A 17,242-nucleotide genomic window follows, 5' to 3' on the forward strand; every position below is an offset into this window, starting at 1 on the left:
GACAGAGCATGCGCTGTTACGCAAAAACCGCGATAGAGTGAAGCCGCGGAAGTCGAAGCGCGAAGTGGCGAGGGTTCACTGTATATGAAAACATATGTGTGATCAGGACTGAAGGAAGGATCATTAACAACCTGATATATGCAGATAACATAAACATGCTCAAAGCCAAAAGGGCTTACAGCACTTATTGATGAAAATCAGCCTAAGTGTGGATTAGAATTCAATGTGAAGAACAGAAAAATCCTCACAACTGAACCAATAGACGACGTCACAATGAGCCGAGAAAAGAATGATGCTGTGAAGGATTTCATTTCACTTGGTTCCCCAGCGGTCAAGAAGTCATGTAACGGGCTGCACACGGTGTGATGAGAGTGTTCAAGAGCCATGGTGTCCCACTGAGGCCTGAGGCATGCCGCACTCAGACCACAGTGCTTTCAGTCACCTCCTAGGCATGTGCAAACTGGACAATGGAGAAAGAGGACCACTGAAAATTAGTCCATTTGAATGATGCTGTTGGCCAAGAATATGGAAAGTGCCGTGAACTGTCTGCAGAGCAGACAAACACGTCTGGAGATCAATCCAGCCCGCAGGGAGCGGGGTGGGATGACATCTCATGTACTTTGGACCTGTTGTCAGGAGGGCCCATCCCTAGAGCACGACAGTGTGCTCGGTGAGGCAGAGGATCGGTGAGAAAGGTCCCTGGATTGACACAGTGGTTGCAACAACAGACCACAGTGCAACAACAACTGGAAGGGTCATGCAGACCGGGTAGTGTGTCAATTGGTTGTAAGTTGGGTTGACATGACTTCAAGCACGCGAGGCCACCTGTCAACAACAGGTTAAAGCACCTTACAACAAGAGATGAAAGAAAGAAGAATTCTTTGGGAGAAGGTTAGAGAGGTGGAAGCACCACCTTCAGAAGAGTATAGGCAAAGATGGAGGGCATGTCAAGAAATTTTTGGTTTACATTTTGACACTTTGCAAAATATTTTTTTTAGCATTTTAGTGATATTTTTTGACTTACCTTCATATACCACCCTTACCACATGGTACTTTCTACACCCCAATTGGCTTCTAGAAGGTGTGCACAATTCTTTGTTCATTTCTCTAGTGCTAATCTGTAGTACAGGGCCAGACACAGAGCTGGCGTCCAAAACGAGGGTGGACCTTAATATACTATATGTACTATGGGAATGTTTATTATCCTCTGTCTTAACAATATTCTCAATGAGACCACTTACTGCCTTTCACAGGCCTTGCCCTTCTCATTAGAGCCAATGGCTTTCCTGGAAAGAAAGGGTCTCATGGTGGACCATGTGAGTGAGTGCTACCAGTCTTTGTGTGTAAGTCATAGGCCTTTCTTACTGAAGACCCTGTAGTAGATTCTCTTTCTCCTGGATCCAGCAAGGCTACTTCAATTAGTATGTCTCTTCCTTCTGCCTTCTCCGCCAAACAGTGATGGCTCGTCCTGAATTTGGGAAGATCACCGATTTGAATCATCAGGTGTGGTTCCTTCAGGGTGACACCCTTGTGGCCATTCCAGGGAGTACCAATGTGTCTCCAGGTAAGTGGTCCTCCCCCGTGGCTCATTCCAAGGGAATCAGTCCTGTTCATGGGCACCCTGTTCTATTGGCTTCCACACTCCTGTTGAAGTTGGCATTTGTAATGGGGTCCACCTTCAGGGGTTATAATTTCACGGACAGCTGGAAATTGTTGCTAGGGAAAGGTTTTTGGACCGTAGAGATAGGAGATGGTAAAGAAGCCTCCTTGGGGACAGGAGAGCTGCGTTCAGTTCTGGGAAGACCTTTCCTGTTGAAGAGGAGAATCTTGTTCTGCGTGACTCTGAGGGCTCTTTAGAAGGAGTGCAGGTGCAATCCTCCACCTAGCAATGATTTCAGTTAGAAAGAACCATATTTGTGACCGCCCCCTCCCCCTCTCTTTTTTTCCTACTAACATCTTATCACTAGTAATATGTACTACATACACTGTTACAGTATGCAATTTGCTGGTGTTATATTTTCATGTCAATGCCAAAAGGTAAAACGAAGTTTGTAAAGATTTTAATAGTAAAAGGCAATGACGATGAACACAGAAAATGACCGACCACACCTGAGATAGACTTACTGGAGAACTGGCTTACCACAGAGTGCAAGGGACAGAGTACGGCAAGGACGAGCTATACTGGATGGCTGTCACAAAGAGGCAACCTCAGTTCCGCATTCGACAGATCTTGCTAATGAGCGGACAGAGCTCTTCAAGCATGAGGAGTCTTGCCAGAGTGGAGAAATTACCCTTTACAGAGGTTGAAGCAGAGGGGCCAGTGTAAGATATGAAAACAACGATAATTTATAATGTATCAAAGGGTCACTAGGGTGGGAGGGGGAAAAAGAGGAGGCGACACCAAAGGCTCAAACAGAAAGAACATGTTTTGAAAATGATGGTGGCAACATATGTACAAATGTGCTTGACACAATTGATGTGCGGATTGTTTTAAGAGCTGTAAGAGCCCCCAATAAAATGATTTAGAATAATAAAAAAAATCTCTAGGCCAGGGATTCAACTGGTTTAATTCTTCATGTTTGTCTAGTTTCCTAAGGCAGCGATTGTCACCTTGTGTAAACGAGTGAATCGTTGAGCATAGTGTTTGGCCAGATCATGGGGCCAGAGTAAACCCAAAACCAAACCAACTGCCACTGAGTCAATTCTGGCCCGTAGCCACCTGTAGGATACAGTAGGACTGCGCTGGGGGTGGGGGGGGGGGCGGTTTCCTGCTTCTGTATGTCATTAAAGGATCCGACAATCTTGTCTTTCTCGAGAGGCAGCTGGTAGGTACAAACTGTTGACCTTGTGGCTGCATAACATCCCAGGTGTAGTGCATGTCCCCAGGGCCCCAGCACCAGGGTAGCTGAGATTATGCCCTTACATCTTGTCTGGCTTCATTTGAAAGTTATGACCTTGTCAATCAAAGGGTCGTTTCTTGACTTCACACCGAAGCTGATGTCCTCTCTCCCTTTTAAATTTACAGTCACTGTAACTTTCATGCCATGCCAATATCCAGAGCTGTTTGAGAAAGACAAAGGCATTCCAATTTATTTGGGAATAAAGACTCCAGAAAGGTGTTTGTCTTGTGAGGATGTTCAAGGGCAACCCACACTGAAACTGAAGGTGAGTGATTGAAAAACATCATGGAAAAAAAGAGCAACTTTTCATTTCTTTCCTTTTTTATTATTAGTTGGGATTGCATACATATATATATAATATTATTCCATATTTCAATCACATCAAGTAGAATTGTACAATGGCTACCACAATCTGTTTCCAAACAATCTTTTTCTACATGGACTTCTTGACATTGTCTCCCTTTTACCCCTCCACCACCACTGTGCCCCCTCCCCCACAACCCCCTCAGACTACTTGCTGTCCCTCTAGGCTCATCGATGCTGGGTTTCATTTACTGAACAACGGAAAAGCATGTAACCCAGCTCCAAGAGGGTGATCTCCATTGACACAACACCTCTGAGATGCACGTAACACGAATGAACAAAACCCACACCAAACAATACAAACCAAAACCACAGAGGTATTTGGAAGCCAGATCAGGTCCAGCCTCCTTGTTTGATAGAAAATCTAAATTTAGAATTAAAAAAAATAAATGTTCTCATTTCTTTTTGCATTTTCCTTTTGATTTATGTGAATTCATGTTGCCTTTGACTAGTTTATTACAAGGCATTACTACTAGTGCTAGTTTACTACAAGGCATTAGCGAGTCCTTCCCTGGTTGAGGAAGGACTCCGACCTTTCTTTGAAGACATTGTCAAGCACAATTTCTTCAAATAGAGTCTCTTCTTTATTCTGATTTATTCCTCCTTTTAGGATTCCTTTCATCCATTGTTGAATCTCATTGTTAGATCTCACTTCAGTATTACAATATTTTTTTCATACTTTTCATCTTCATATTATTATTTTGGGTATGGTCTAGGAGAAATTCTTACTCTAATCTTTCAACTAATAAAAACATTTTCAACCTTATCCTGTCTGATAAATCAGCCTTCTGCTCCACTTTCTTAAATTTCAACCTTGACTATTTAATTTCCAAGTTCTCTAGTTGATTCATTATATAACTAGCTGTGTGTCTTCGATACACCTCAGTTGAATAAAGTGTATCAAATTCAGCTATTGTGTGGATATGTATTGGCTTCACATTATTGTGGGTACTTGGCATATACAATGTACAGGATGATAAAGAGCTCTGTTCTCATGTAGTGAGAGGAGAAAGATATTTTAAGCTATAGACATCATTATAATAGGAACATGTGTGATATATTAAAGGGAGATTGGTAGTGCAGGAGACAGAGACAGAGTCATGTTGCTGTAATAACTAATACAGTAATCTTCATTGAAAAAAATAAGATTTCAGTAGTGGGTAGTAGGCAAGAGAAATAGGTAATGTAATATCCAGCAATGTGATGTCCAAAGACTAATGAAGAAACCCAGGTGGCAGGGGTGAAGGTAAGAGTTCAACTAGAAAAAGATGGCAATTGGGTGAGGGTTATAGATTGAATAGTGTACCTCAAAAATATATGTGGGAGCCCTAACCCCTCTATCTATGGATACATCCCATTTGGAAGTAGAGCTTCTTTATGTTAATGAGGTCTAGTCAATGTAGAATGCATCTTAAACCCAATGACATTTGAGGTATAAAAGACAAGCTTAGACACAGAAAAAGGAAAAATAAATCCCATGTAGATATCACCAAGAATAAGGAATAGCTAGGCTAGAGATTTTGAGACAAGGATTTTCTCCCATAGCAGGCAAAGGAGATGTTTCCCCCTAGAGATGATGCTAGAATGTAAACTTGTAGACTCCTAATTTGTGAGGCCACAGTCACAGTTTGTGTGATGTTGGAATCAGGAAGCGATGCCACCAATATTTCAAATAGCAACAGGGTCATCCCCAGTGGGTAGATTGCTGTGGTGCTTGAACACAGACTAAGCACAGACCTGGGAGAAGGACTAGTCCACGTCTGAGGGACTTTGAAGAGCAACAGAGCATTAACTATTTTCTATGGTGCAGGGAGATGAGAGTGACCTTGATGAGAGTGGCATTGGTGTAGTGGTGGGGGGAAAGCCTGGATAGAAATAGTTTAAGAGACATATTCAAGGAGAGAATTAGACAGCAAATGCAACCCATCTAGATTTTTTCAGCAAGGGCAACTGGTAGTAATGGTGGGTAACAGAAGTGTTTATTTTTTTAAAGATGGTGGAAATGAGAACAAGTGTGATGCTGATGTGAATGAGTGAGTAGAAGATGTAGAATTGATGGTGTGTGATAACGAGAGGTACAAAGAAGAAAGGAAGGAAAGAAAGACAGAAATATTTTTTGTTGTAATTGTTTTTTTAGCATTTTATCCACCTCATACAATTGCAGAATTTAATCATGTCGACGAGTATACAATTGTCATCATATTCAATTCTAGAACATTTTCTTTTTCTTTGTACTCACTGTTATTCATGTAGTTATTATTATTTTTCTAATTGTGGCAAAAATATACACAACAGAACATTCTCCAATTCCACAACTTCTACTTGTATTATACTCTTGATGCTTGATAGCCACTATTAATATACTTTTCCAAATTACTCTACCACCATTGACATACACAACTCTTTCCCCTTCACCTATGGTAACCATCGGTCAAGTTTGCTTTCTTCCCCTCCCCCACCTGTGATTTCTTGATATAGTATTCACATATCATATACTTCCATGGTTAGATAGCTTTTTAAATGAGTTGTATAATCACAATCAGTTCTAGTGCTCCCTCCTTATCTCCCACCCCACCCCACATCTCCTATAGACCTCTGCATCAGTTATTATCGCTATGCTTCTGTGCTTCACAGACTGAGAAACCCAACAGAAACAATAAAAAACAAAAACAGAGTAATGTGTTAAGGATAAAATAATCATAATATAAAGAGAAAAATACCAAATAATGAGTAAGAAAAAAAAGACCACCATCAAGATTTAAAAAGCCAGGGAAGAAATCTTTGTCATGGAACAAGCAAGAAATACTTGAGCCTAGAAAAAATTAGGTTGGATAAGTGGGAGGTCAACTCACCAAGTCTCAAGTTTATCCAGCGTATTCAAGTTTGCAATGATTTCTGTTAATAAAGTTATTTGAGACCCTCACCTGTGGCTAGAGGGCATCTGCCAGAAGCTTACTCTTACAGGCTACTCTGCAGATGGGATTTGGGGTCCCATTGTCCTCCATAGCCTTCTACAAATATGGGTGAGGAGCATTCTTAAATCGGGGAGTGCAGGGAGAAATTTGTTGTCCCAATAGAGGAATTAACTTGAGAGTGGCAAGCGTGGCTTGGGCAGTAAGGCATCGGTGTAAAGCTGATGCTGGGAACACATGTTGTGGTATGACTTATGGAAACTCTCTTTTAGTTGTTTTAATTTTCTTAGTGAATAGGAAGTTGAAAGTGAGGATGGGGAAGAGGTATTGACATTTTAAAAAAGAGAATGTTCTTTCATTTATTAAACAGTCAACAGATATCTATTGAGTCGAAAGCCAGGAACTTTTCCATTTAATAAGCATTCCGATGATGATTATAAAATCAGTAGGTAAACATGCTAAATTCAGATGATGCTTAGTACTAATATGAAAGTAACCTGGCAAGGAAATGGGTGGCTGTAGTGGTAGGCGGAGGGCGAGTGTTAAGGTTTTATTGAAAGAGGAGATAGTTGCATGAGATCTGAGTGAACGGGAAACTACAGGCCTGGGAGATAATGTCCAGGTGGAGTGAGGACGACAAGACCCAGGTGCATCGGGGTAGCAATACGTTTCTCTCTTGGGGTGAAATGAATAAGATAGGTGTGGCTGTTGTCCAGTAGGTTTGCAGGACAGTGGTGGAGGTAAGAGTAATGATGAAGGTAATATTTGAATGTTATAGACCCTGTAGACCCGTTTAAATGTTTATATTTTTATTGTAAGGCAATAGAAAAGTATGGAAGCATTTTTAACTAGTAGGTAACACCATTCTATTTTTCATCAGTATAAAGGCTGCTGATTCACTTTGGGGAAAATAGATGATTGGAACACAGGTTGAGGTCAAGGAGAACAAATTAGAACATTATCTCAATTGTCCAGGTAGTGGCCTGTATTGGGGTTTTGTGGGAGGGCTTGTGAGAAGCTACAACATCACTACAACAGTCTTTGGGAAATAGTCCTTATGGCTTGCTGCTGGCTTGAATGTTGAAAGACAGGTTAAAAACAGAGATGCCAAAGAGGACTCTTGAGTTTTTGACGGCTCCGTATTGAATGGATTAACTGGATGGCATTAACTGAGTAATGTAAGTTTTTAGGAGAAGAACTCATCATGAAACTGAAAATGAGACAAATTCTGGACCATTTCTGTCTCTAAGAACTTGTTTCTATATAATTTACATAGAATTACTTATTTTACAGAAATTATATAGTATATGAGAAAATTTCTTCACGATGCAATATAGAAGTCATTTTTCTATTTCTCTGCTTTTTTCTTTTTGGTACAAGTCATTTGATTTGTTAAGTAATGTGTCTTTTTCATGATATTTCCCTTTCCATATGTTAGACTGTATCTCCCTGTCCTTTGTCTGGGCAGGGGTCTTGCACTAGGGTGCCTGTTCTTTAAGTTTTCACAAGTGGGTTCCTTGATTTACACTTTCAAATTTGCATCGGCTTCCTTTTCTAGAAGATTCCTTCAAACTTGTGTGAAAAAATGTTCCAGTTCATTACTGCTCAAGTGTGGCCCCTCGTTCACTTATTTGTCCCTTGTATCTTTCCCCCGTGGCTCTGCATTTGAGGATGGGTCCTGGGATGGTGAGGCTTTGTGGGTGTGCTCTCGGCTGCTCTTTGCAAGTATGCTTTTGGAGGCTTGTTCTACTAGATGGAGAAGCTTTTTCCAACTTTAGAACATGTCTCAGTTGTGAGCAAGTGTTCTGAACAACCCCAATGCCTCCCCTTGACTATTCTGTCTTACATTTCAGGAGGAAAAGATCCTGGATCTGTACAACAAGGACAAGCCTGTGATGCCCTTTCTCTTCTACCATGACAAGAAAGGAAGGACCTCCACATTTGAGTCTGTAGCCTTCCCTGGCCAGTTCATTGCTTCCTCAGCGAGAGGCCAGCCCATTTTTCTCACTTCAAAACGGGGAGAAACATACAACACGGAGTTTGATTTAGTTACAGGGTTTTGAAACCAGGCAGGAGGTCGAAATGTGGTCACACTTCCATCTTCTAATTCCCAATATGGTTTTGTCTATATCCTATCATTAAAATAGTACACCATTTCCACACCTATATAAAGAATTGAGCAGGGCTGCGATGATCTCATTTTAGGGATGAAGAAGAAATAACCAAGGAATCAAATGTGGACTCAGAACCAGGAAGGATGGAATGTTGCATGGTTCTCCTCACAAGCCAACATTTTCCATTTTCCAGATCAGAGTCATGTGAGTTCAGGACCATTCGCTTCAAAACTCTCAGAAATTTACCCAAGAGTTGTGACTCGCATCATGTTGCTCTTTGTTATGTGTTCTTTCCTTTTTCATGCCTTACTTTCTGTAATCTTACTATCTTGTCTGTGTCCCTCTTCGACCTTTAGAAATGAAAGGACCCTTGTGTTTCATGGAATTATTTTGTCCCCCTTTCCCCAATTTAAATGTGTGCACATAAAACCAAACATGCATGTTTATGTATAAACACAAGCGGTCTAACAAAAATAGATCTAAAGTGAAATTAGAAAACTCAGAGACTAAACTGAGATTAGTAGACTATAATTGAATGAAAACTGTAATCACGGTGGCCAGCATGGGAATGGGGTATGTCTAGGGAGTAAAGGAGCCTTGTCAATGGTGATCAATTCAAGGCAGGGAATTAAGCCTGAAATGGATGACGTGAAATGACACTCCAGAACAACAATTCTGTTTACAGCCTCACAGACTTGGTTTCTCCTGCTTATGCTAGTCTTTTCCATTTAGGCAGATTCACTATCCTTTAAAAACGACTGTAAGTTGCTTTAGAAGGCTCTTTAGGGAACAGAAAGCTTGATTTCCTACCAGCCATGCATCAGATGATACGTTCTGATGAAATTTAGCGTGTGCTTTTAGAAGTGACTGTAGAGAGATTTAGCTCAGTTCAATTTATAAATATAAAAGATTTCCCTAGAGTTGACTTCAATACTACTAATGCATAAAATGCTTGCTTCCTTAGGTAAATTCTACAAAATAGTGATAGTAATTAAAAACGTTTTTAAACTTTAGAATAATCAGTTTTCACAACTCTGTTAGGAACGCCAACAAACAATTTACAAGCCAATTTAATGCAACATCTCTTGATTCTTTAACATTTTCTTCAGTTGCATACAATTTCAGCTCTGCAATTTTATTAAAATGGGCACTTAAGCTAACTAGTTTTTGGATAGAAAAATCAGTCATTGAATATTGAGTTAGTTAGTTTATTGTGCCAACCTGGCCAATAAACACATGTGGGGTTAATTGAAAGGCAGCGGGATAAATGGCTCAGCAAGCCTCGCCTTTCTAGTTCTCGGGTCAATTGCTTTGTGATGGTCGCAACAGGGTGAAGCTGCCTTAGCAGTTCCCTGCTTCAGCTTGCAAGGCTAACTTCCTGCAAGACATCCCTGAGGAGAAGCCACATGGACCTACCCCGATGCAGCCCTGGGTGCTGGAGCATCTGTGTGGAGACTCCTGCCAGTGCTGAAATGCTTACATGTTCACTGACTCGGCTTTCCCCCTGCAGTCGGCATCATTGCGTGTGTTTTGTGAGATGGTGGAGGACTTTGTGGATTGGTGTTGGACATATGGGTTAATGTTGGACTTGTGGGCTTGGGCAGCACTGGGTTGGGATGTTTTCTTGATGCGCACTTAACCTTTACATAAAACTCTCTCTTATACATGAGTTTCTGTGGATTTGTTTCTCTAAAGTACCCAGACTAACACAAATATTTACCTTTTTTTTTTTTTAACCCAAACTCCCTGTCATCAAGTCATTTTTGATTCATAGTGACCCTGCAGAACAGAGTAGAACTGCCTCTGTGGGTTTCTGAGACTGTCACTCTTTACAAGAGCAGAAAGTCTCATCTTTCTCCTGAAGAGTGGCTAGCAGTCTCAAACTACTGACCTTGGAGTTAGCAGCCAATGTGTAGCCACTACCACTGCCATGGCTGGTTTTGAGTATTATACTCATTGCCAATAAATGCTAACACTACTACATGTTATATATTAATAACTATTCTGTATAAATGATCATTTACATTAGACTCACTGCTAATAAATAGGTTGCTACACAGACAATTGGGATCTGATGGCATATTTGTGAGGACATGATTATGGTTCTGAGGTCTGTAGTGAATCTCTATTCTACCATTACGAAAAAGGCCAACTGACATCGAGTCACGTCTCACTCATAGCAACCCTATGTACTCACTGCTAATAAATGATGGCAGGTACCTACATGGGTCATTGGCATCTGATGATACATTGGTTATGATGTGATTATGGTTCTGTGTGCTACAGAACATCCCATCCTACCACAGGCTCAGTGATGACTCAGTGCTCCCTCCATTGTTCCTTACAGTGAAAACGTTTGTTCATGCATGACACTGTGATACCTTGGACATCTGTGACTTGGCACAGATAAGGAGCTCAGACAAAATCCCAAACAGGAGTTATGATGCCATGCAGCTGGCCTCAAGGGGAAGGTGGTCACCCTGATGATTCCAAGTAGGCTCTTACTTCAGGTTTAGAGAATAATCAAAATGAAAATACCAAGGTTCAATAACCTCATGGAGAGTTAGTAGAACCAGGACACAGACTTTCATGGAACGTGGTTTGCACGTGACATTTGAGAAATAGTACACTATACCCTGGCTTTTAAACCAGGGAAGGCTTCTATGAACAGTGACACCCTTCTTTTCCATTTTCAAATATTTTAACAAGTGGGGGATGCTGGTGATTAGTCCAGCTTGAAAAATGCTCTTCTGCATCATCCCAGTGGAGTTTTGTGTATGAAAAGACTCAGGTTTATCATGCTAGGGATGACGTGTGTGCTTCTACAGAAATAGATACATAACAGTTTATAGACTTTGCTAATTTGGTTGATGTTGGCTTCTCTAGAATTGTCCTATAAAAGTAAATTGAACTAAATAACTTATAGAAAGGTTCTTAAACCCTCAAATATAATTTCACGATAACCTAAAATTGGAATAAACCCAAATCTCTATCAGTGGGTGACCAGATCAATACATTATGGTACCATACAAAATACTACTGCTCATCAGTAAAAAAAGACATGAACTGCTCATAGAGATACAACTAGATGAATATAAACATTATTAAAGGAAATCAGATATAAAAAGTGCATATTGTATAATTTTGTTTACATGACTTTTGAGAAAGGTGACCTGACAAAATACTCAAATTACAGAGCAATATCATTAATATCATATGCAAGTAAGATTTTGCTGCAAATCACCCAACAATGGACACAACAGCACAAGGGGCTACGCCCACCCCCAAAAAGGGGAGATTTTTTTCAAAGCTATGTATTTAAATTTTTTTTACAGAACAACTTTATCACCTTCAAAACCCTCTCCATTACACTTAATCCATTTGTCAAATATGCCATTCCATTCTTAGAAACACTTTTCAAACTCATCTGTTTGGATGGCTGGCAGCTCCTACCTCGTTTTTTTTCTTCACCTCTTCTCTGTCCTTTCATGTCCCCCTTTGTTCATGGAAACAAAAAGAAGTTGCAGAAAGTGCAGGTGGGACAAGATAGGCTTACTGTTTCTTGCCCAAACTGACACAGTGAGTTGGCTGCGTGAACAGATACATTGTCATGATGGCAAAACCAGTCCCCCATCTGCCACAAACCAGGCCTTTTTGGGCACACACTTAGGCAATCTTTTCAGAAACTCTAAATAGAATGCTTCATTAACAATCTGTCCTGGTGGAATGAACTCTAAATGCACTATTCCCCTCATGTAAAAAACATGAATAAAAAATAAAGCAAATGGGCATCATCTTGATTTTTTATTTCAGTTGATGAGCTTTTTGGGGGCGAGGTGATGAGGGTGTCTTCTTGATTGATGTTTGCTTTCAGGGTTGTAAGAACAGCATCATGAAAAAAGTCTGTGTCACTTTGGAGCCATTTTTCCAAAGCACAGCGTGTTTTCAGTCAACGCTCCTTTCGCTGGTCAGTCAAGAAATGGAAGCGCAGATTGCACAGAGACCCTTCTCATTCCAAAATCTTCTGTTAAAATTCTCTGAACTGAGCTCCAAGATAGTCCAGATAACTTTCCCACCTCATCTTTGAGCACAAGTGCATGAATTTTGTTGACATTTTCATCCATTCAGGAAGCTGATGGACATCCAGAATGAGGTTTGTCATCAATTGACATTTCACTGTTTTTGAAATGAGAAAACCACTTGTACACTTGAGTTTTCCCCATAGCACTCTCCGTGTAAGCTGTGTTCAATATCACAACAGTGTCTGCCTCACTTTTCCTGGGCAGGAAACAAAATTTCACAGCCCCACACTGTTCTCTTAAATTGGCCATCACAAAAAGACAAGGTTCTAGCAAAACTGCTTTTATGAAAAAATTCACGGCGACCAGAAAGAATCTTCCTAGGCAATGCCATTAGGTGCACTAATGTGGAGTGAGTTGCTCAATACTCCTCTATTGGGAAAAATGACTACTATGAAAGCTCCACCCAGCGGAGCTTTAGTGGTTTCTTTTGGGGACCCTTTTGTATGTTGACAGGGAAATGCCAGAGGTTCAGGCCAGATTCAGAAGAAGGCATAGAACAAGGGACATCATTGCTGACTTCAGAGGGATCTTAGCTGAAAACATAGAATACCAGAAAGATGTTTACTTGTGATTTATTGCCTGTGCTAAGGATTCAACTGTGTGGACAATAACAAACTATGATACCCTTGCAAAGAATGAAACCCAGGAACACTACATTGTGCTCCTGCAGAATCTGTACATGGAACAAGAGGCAGATGTGTAAACAGAAGGAAGAAATACTGCCTGGTTTAAAATCAGGAGAGGGGTCTATCTGGGCTGTATCCTTTCACCATAGCTATTCAATCTATGCTGAGAAAATAATTAGAGAAACGGGATTATATGAAGAAGAATGTGGTATTAGGATGAGAGGTAGGCTTATTAACCACCTTAGATATGCAGATGACACATTCTTGCTTGCTGAAAATGAGAAGGACTTGAGGCACTTGCTAATGAAGATTAAGGACTGCAGCCTTCAGTATGGATTACTACAACATAAAGAAAACCAAAATACTCCCAACAGGACCAGTAGACAACATAATGATAAACGGAGAAAAGACTGAAGCTGTCAAGGATTTTGTCTTCCTTGGATTCACAATCAGTGCTCTGGAAGCAGCAGCCAAGAGATCAAATGGTGCAATGCACTGGATAAATCTGCTGTGCAAGACCTCTTTAACGTTTTGAAAAACAAGGAGGTTACTTTGAGGACAAAAGTGTCTCTGACCCAAGCTCTGATAGTTTCAATTTCTTCATAAGCATGTGAAAGTTGGATATTAAATAAATAAGGCTGAAGAAGAATTGATGCATTTGAATTATTGTACTGGGGAAGAATACTGAAAATACCATTACTGCAAAAAGGATAAACAAATCTGTCTTGGAAGAAGTAAAGTCAGAATGTTCTTTAGAGGCAAGGGTGTTGAGACTTTGTCTCGTGTACTTTGAATATGTTGTTGGGGGAGACCAGTCCCTGGAGAAGGACATCATACTTAGTACAGTAGAAAGGCAGAGGAAAGAGGAAAACCTTTGAAAAGATGGATTGACACAGTAGCTGCATCGATAAGCTCAAACATGGGGACAATTGTGAGGATGGAGCAGGACTAGGCAGTGTTTCCTTTTGTTATACATTGGTCTCTACGAGTCAGAACCAACTCAGTGGCACCTAATGATGACAAAGGTGGTAGTAGACTGGAGGTCCTAGCTAGCAACATAAGACAAAGAAAAGACATCAAAGGTATTCATCTGGGGAAGGAAGAGGTGAAATTATCATTATTCGCAGACGATATAATGCTTTACATCGAAAATCCCCTAAACTCCACAAGTGGAATGTTGGAAGCAATAGAGGAATATGGCAGAGTGGCAGGATACAAGGTCAACAAACATAAGTCTATTAGTCTGCTTTACACATCAGACAAGATCACAGAAGAGACAATTAAAAAGGTAGTACCCTTTACAATAGCCAAGCACAAACTGAAATATCTAGGGACTTACTTGACTAAAAAAACGAAAGGTTTCAATGAGGAAAATTATAAAACACTACTACCAGAAACCAAGAATGACCTCAACAAATGGAAGAACATCCCAGGCTTGTGGATTGGAAGACTCTATATAGTAAAGATGTCAGTTCTGCCCAAGGCACTGTATAAGTTTAATGCTATCCTGATACGAATACTATTATCCTTCTTCAAAGAATAGGAAAACTGATTACCAACTTCATGTAGAGAGGGAAGAAGCCCAGAATTAGCAGAGAACTCCTCAAGAAGAAGAACAAAGTGGGAGGACTTGCTCTACCTGACTTTAGCACATATTATACCGCCACAGTAGTCAAAACAGTGTGGTACTGGTATAACGACAGATTTCAGACTAATGGAAAAGAGCTAAAGACCCAGAAATAAAAATATTAACATATAGGCAACTGATCTTTAGTAAGGGCCCCCCAAAATATCAAATGGGAAGCAGATGTCCTCTTCAATAAAGGGTGCTGGAAAAAATGGATATCTACTTGCAGAAAAATGAAGCAAGACCCTTACCTCACTCCATGCACAACAATAAACTCCAGGTGGATCACAAACCTTAGATAAAACCCCAAACAATTAGGGCCATTGATGAGGGAATTGGGACAAACTTGAAAACCTTGGCAAAGGGAATACCTAGGCTATCAGAAATAGGGAAGGATACAAATACAGAGGAGGCATAAATAGACAAGTGATATATACTGAAGATAAGTCACCTGTGTATATTGAAATAATTCACCAAGAGAGTAATAAGAGAGCCCACTGACTGGAAAAACATCTTTAACAATGACACATCAGACAGAGGCCTTATTACTAAAATCTACAATACTTTGCAAGCTTACAATAAGAGAAAAACTAACTGCCCACTGAGGAGGTGGGCAAAGGACCTGAACAGAAGTTTCAGAGTCTGAAATCCAAACGGTCCATAAACATATGAGAAAATGTTCCCGATCATTAGCCATAAGAGAAATGCAAATTAAAACAACTATGAGATACCACCTAACACTCTCAAAGATAGCCCAATTCAAAAAATCAGAACGCAACAAGCATTAGAGGGGCTGTGGTGAGATAGGAACTCTCATCCACTACTGGTGGACCTGTAGGTATATACAGCCACTATGGAAATCCAATGTTCATTGCAACACAGTTCACAATTGCAAGGAGTATGAAACAACCCAAATTTCCATCAACAGATGAATGGATTAAAAAACTGTGGTACATACATACAATGGTATCCATCACTAAAAAGCAGTGATGAACACATGAAGCATATCGCTGCATGGAAGAACTGGGGGAAATTATGCTAAGTGAAGTAAGCCAAGGGCAAAAGGACAAGTACAACATGAGTCTGCTGAGGTAAGTTTATAAAAAAGAAAAGAAAAGAAAAAAAAATGCAAAAAGGGGCACGGGAAAAAACTACTGTATACAAACACTCCGGGGGTGAGGTCCAGGTAGTATGGCAGGAGACAAACCAAATCCAGGGGTACATATGGTAGCCAACTATAAAGGAGGGGGTGGGGAAAGGGGAATAAAAAGATAGAGATGTGTGGGGGGAATAGGGCACTGACCCACCCAAGGAGAGGGTATTGTTTGTGTCTCCACAGGGAAAAAGGGACCAGACTTAAATCCGGTGTTCAGGATGCAAATGCAGCATGCCGGCATGGAGAGGGGAGCCAGTGGCTGGGCCTGAGGGTTCAGCCCCCATATCAGCTACGTAGAAAACTGCCCCTCTGCCCAGACGAACTTACTTTAGAGTACAGCACTGAAGCTGCAGCTAGGGGAGAGGCGCATGTATGATCAGAGTACACGGGAGCAAATGAATGGGGAGGACGAGAGAGTGGAGCACATCCTGGCCGACCAGGCCTGGAAGACGATATTCCCACTCCGAACAGCCAATGCACCGAGTGGACCATATGGCTGATCCCACTATGAGACACAATGTCCCTCTCTGACTCATGGCCCCATGGGGGACAACACTGGAGACTCAGTGTCAGGATTGGCCTGGCCTGACCCACCACACTGAGGCAAAACACTAAGGGCATTCTGCAGAGCAAAGGGGGAAGCAGAGTAGGGAGCTCCCAAGGGAGTGCAAACGATAGACTTTGGGACCAGAGCATGGCACCCCATCCAACTTGAGACACATAGAGGTCAAAAAACAGACCTTGATCTATTTGCAGGTTTTTCTTAAAAAAATTTTTTTTCTTATTATTTTCTAAATTAATTAATTATTTTTCTGGGTCATTGGTTTTCTTTTTTGTTGTCATCGTTGTGTTCTCTTTTGTCACTTTGTCTTGCTATGCCTTATTTTTTGTGCATATTATTTTTTCTGCAGATATATCTAGAGCGGCTCGATGAACAGTTTGGAGGCGAAAACAGTAGGACCGATGGTTGGGGGGGGGGCATGGGAAAGGGGGAGGTGGAGGGAAGGAGGTGGTGTTGACCAACCTAGGGACAAGGAAGCAACAAGTGATCCAAAATTAGTGGTAAGGAGGGTGTGAGAGGCCTGGAGGGGATTCAGCAAGGGCAATGTACCCAAATGAAGGCTGGACATGATAGTGGGACAAAAGGAAAGTAAAAGGAAATAGAGGAAAGAACTAGGAGGCGAAGGACATTTATAGAGGTCTAAATACAGGTATGTACATATGTAAATATATTTATATAGGATAGTGGGGAAATAGATCTATGTGCATATATTTATAGGTTTAGTATTAAGGCAGCAGATGGACATCGAACCTCCACTCAAATACTTACTCAATGCAAAAACACTTTTTTCTTTTAAAATGGCATAAGTAAGTGTGGCGAAGAAGGCTGATGGTGCCCGGCTATCGAGACTATAGCGTCTGGGGACTTAAAGGCTTGAAAGTAAACAAGCGGCCATCTAGC

At 40.9% G+C, this 17,242-nt stretch overlaps 1 protein-coding gene across 2 annotated transcripts in view; it reads left to right on the forward strand.

The window, feature by feature from the left end:
* The window catches only part of IL36G (interleukin 36 gamma), a 20,955-nt gene extending 11,429 nt beyond the window's left edge, over positions 1 to 9,526 (forward strand). For both annotated transcript variants that reach the window (XM_045287153.1, XM_045287154.1), the window contains exons 3-5: positions 1,457 to 1,564; positions 3,026 to 3,165; positions 8,029 to 9,526. In XM_045287153.1, coding sequence (XP_045143088.1) covers positions 1,457 to 1,564; positions 3,026 to 3,165; positions 8,029 to 8,238 — 458 coding nt within the window. In that variant the 3' untranslated portion in view covers positions 8,239 to 9,526. The remainder of the gene's footprint in view (positions 1 to 1,456; positions 1,565 to 3,025; positions 3,166 to 8,028) is intronic.
* Positions 9,527 to 17,242: the final 7,716 nt, after the last annotated feature.

Source organism: Echinops telfairi, unplaced genomic scaffold (assembly GCF_000313985.2).
Source record: "Echinops telfairi isolate 266 unplaced genomic scaffold, ASM31398v2 ScPeMD7_11;HRSCAF=52, whole genome shotgun sequence".
Taxonomy (NCBI): Eukaryota; Metazoa; Chordata; class Mammalia; order Afrosoricida; family Tenrecidae; genus Echinops; species Echinops telfairi.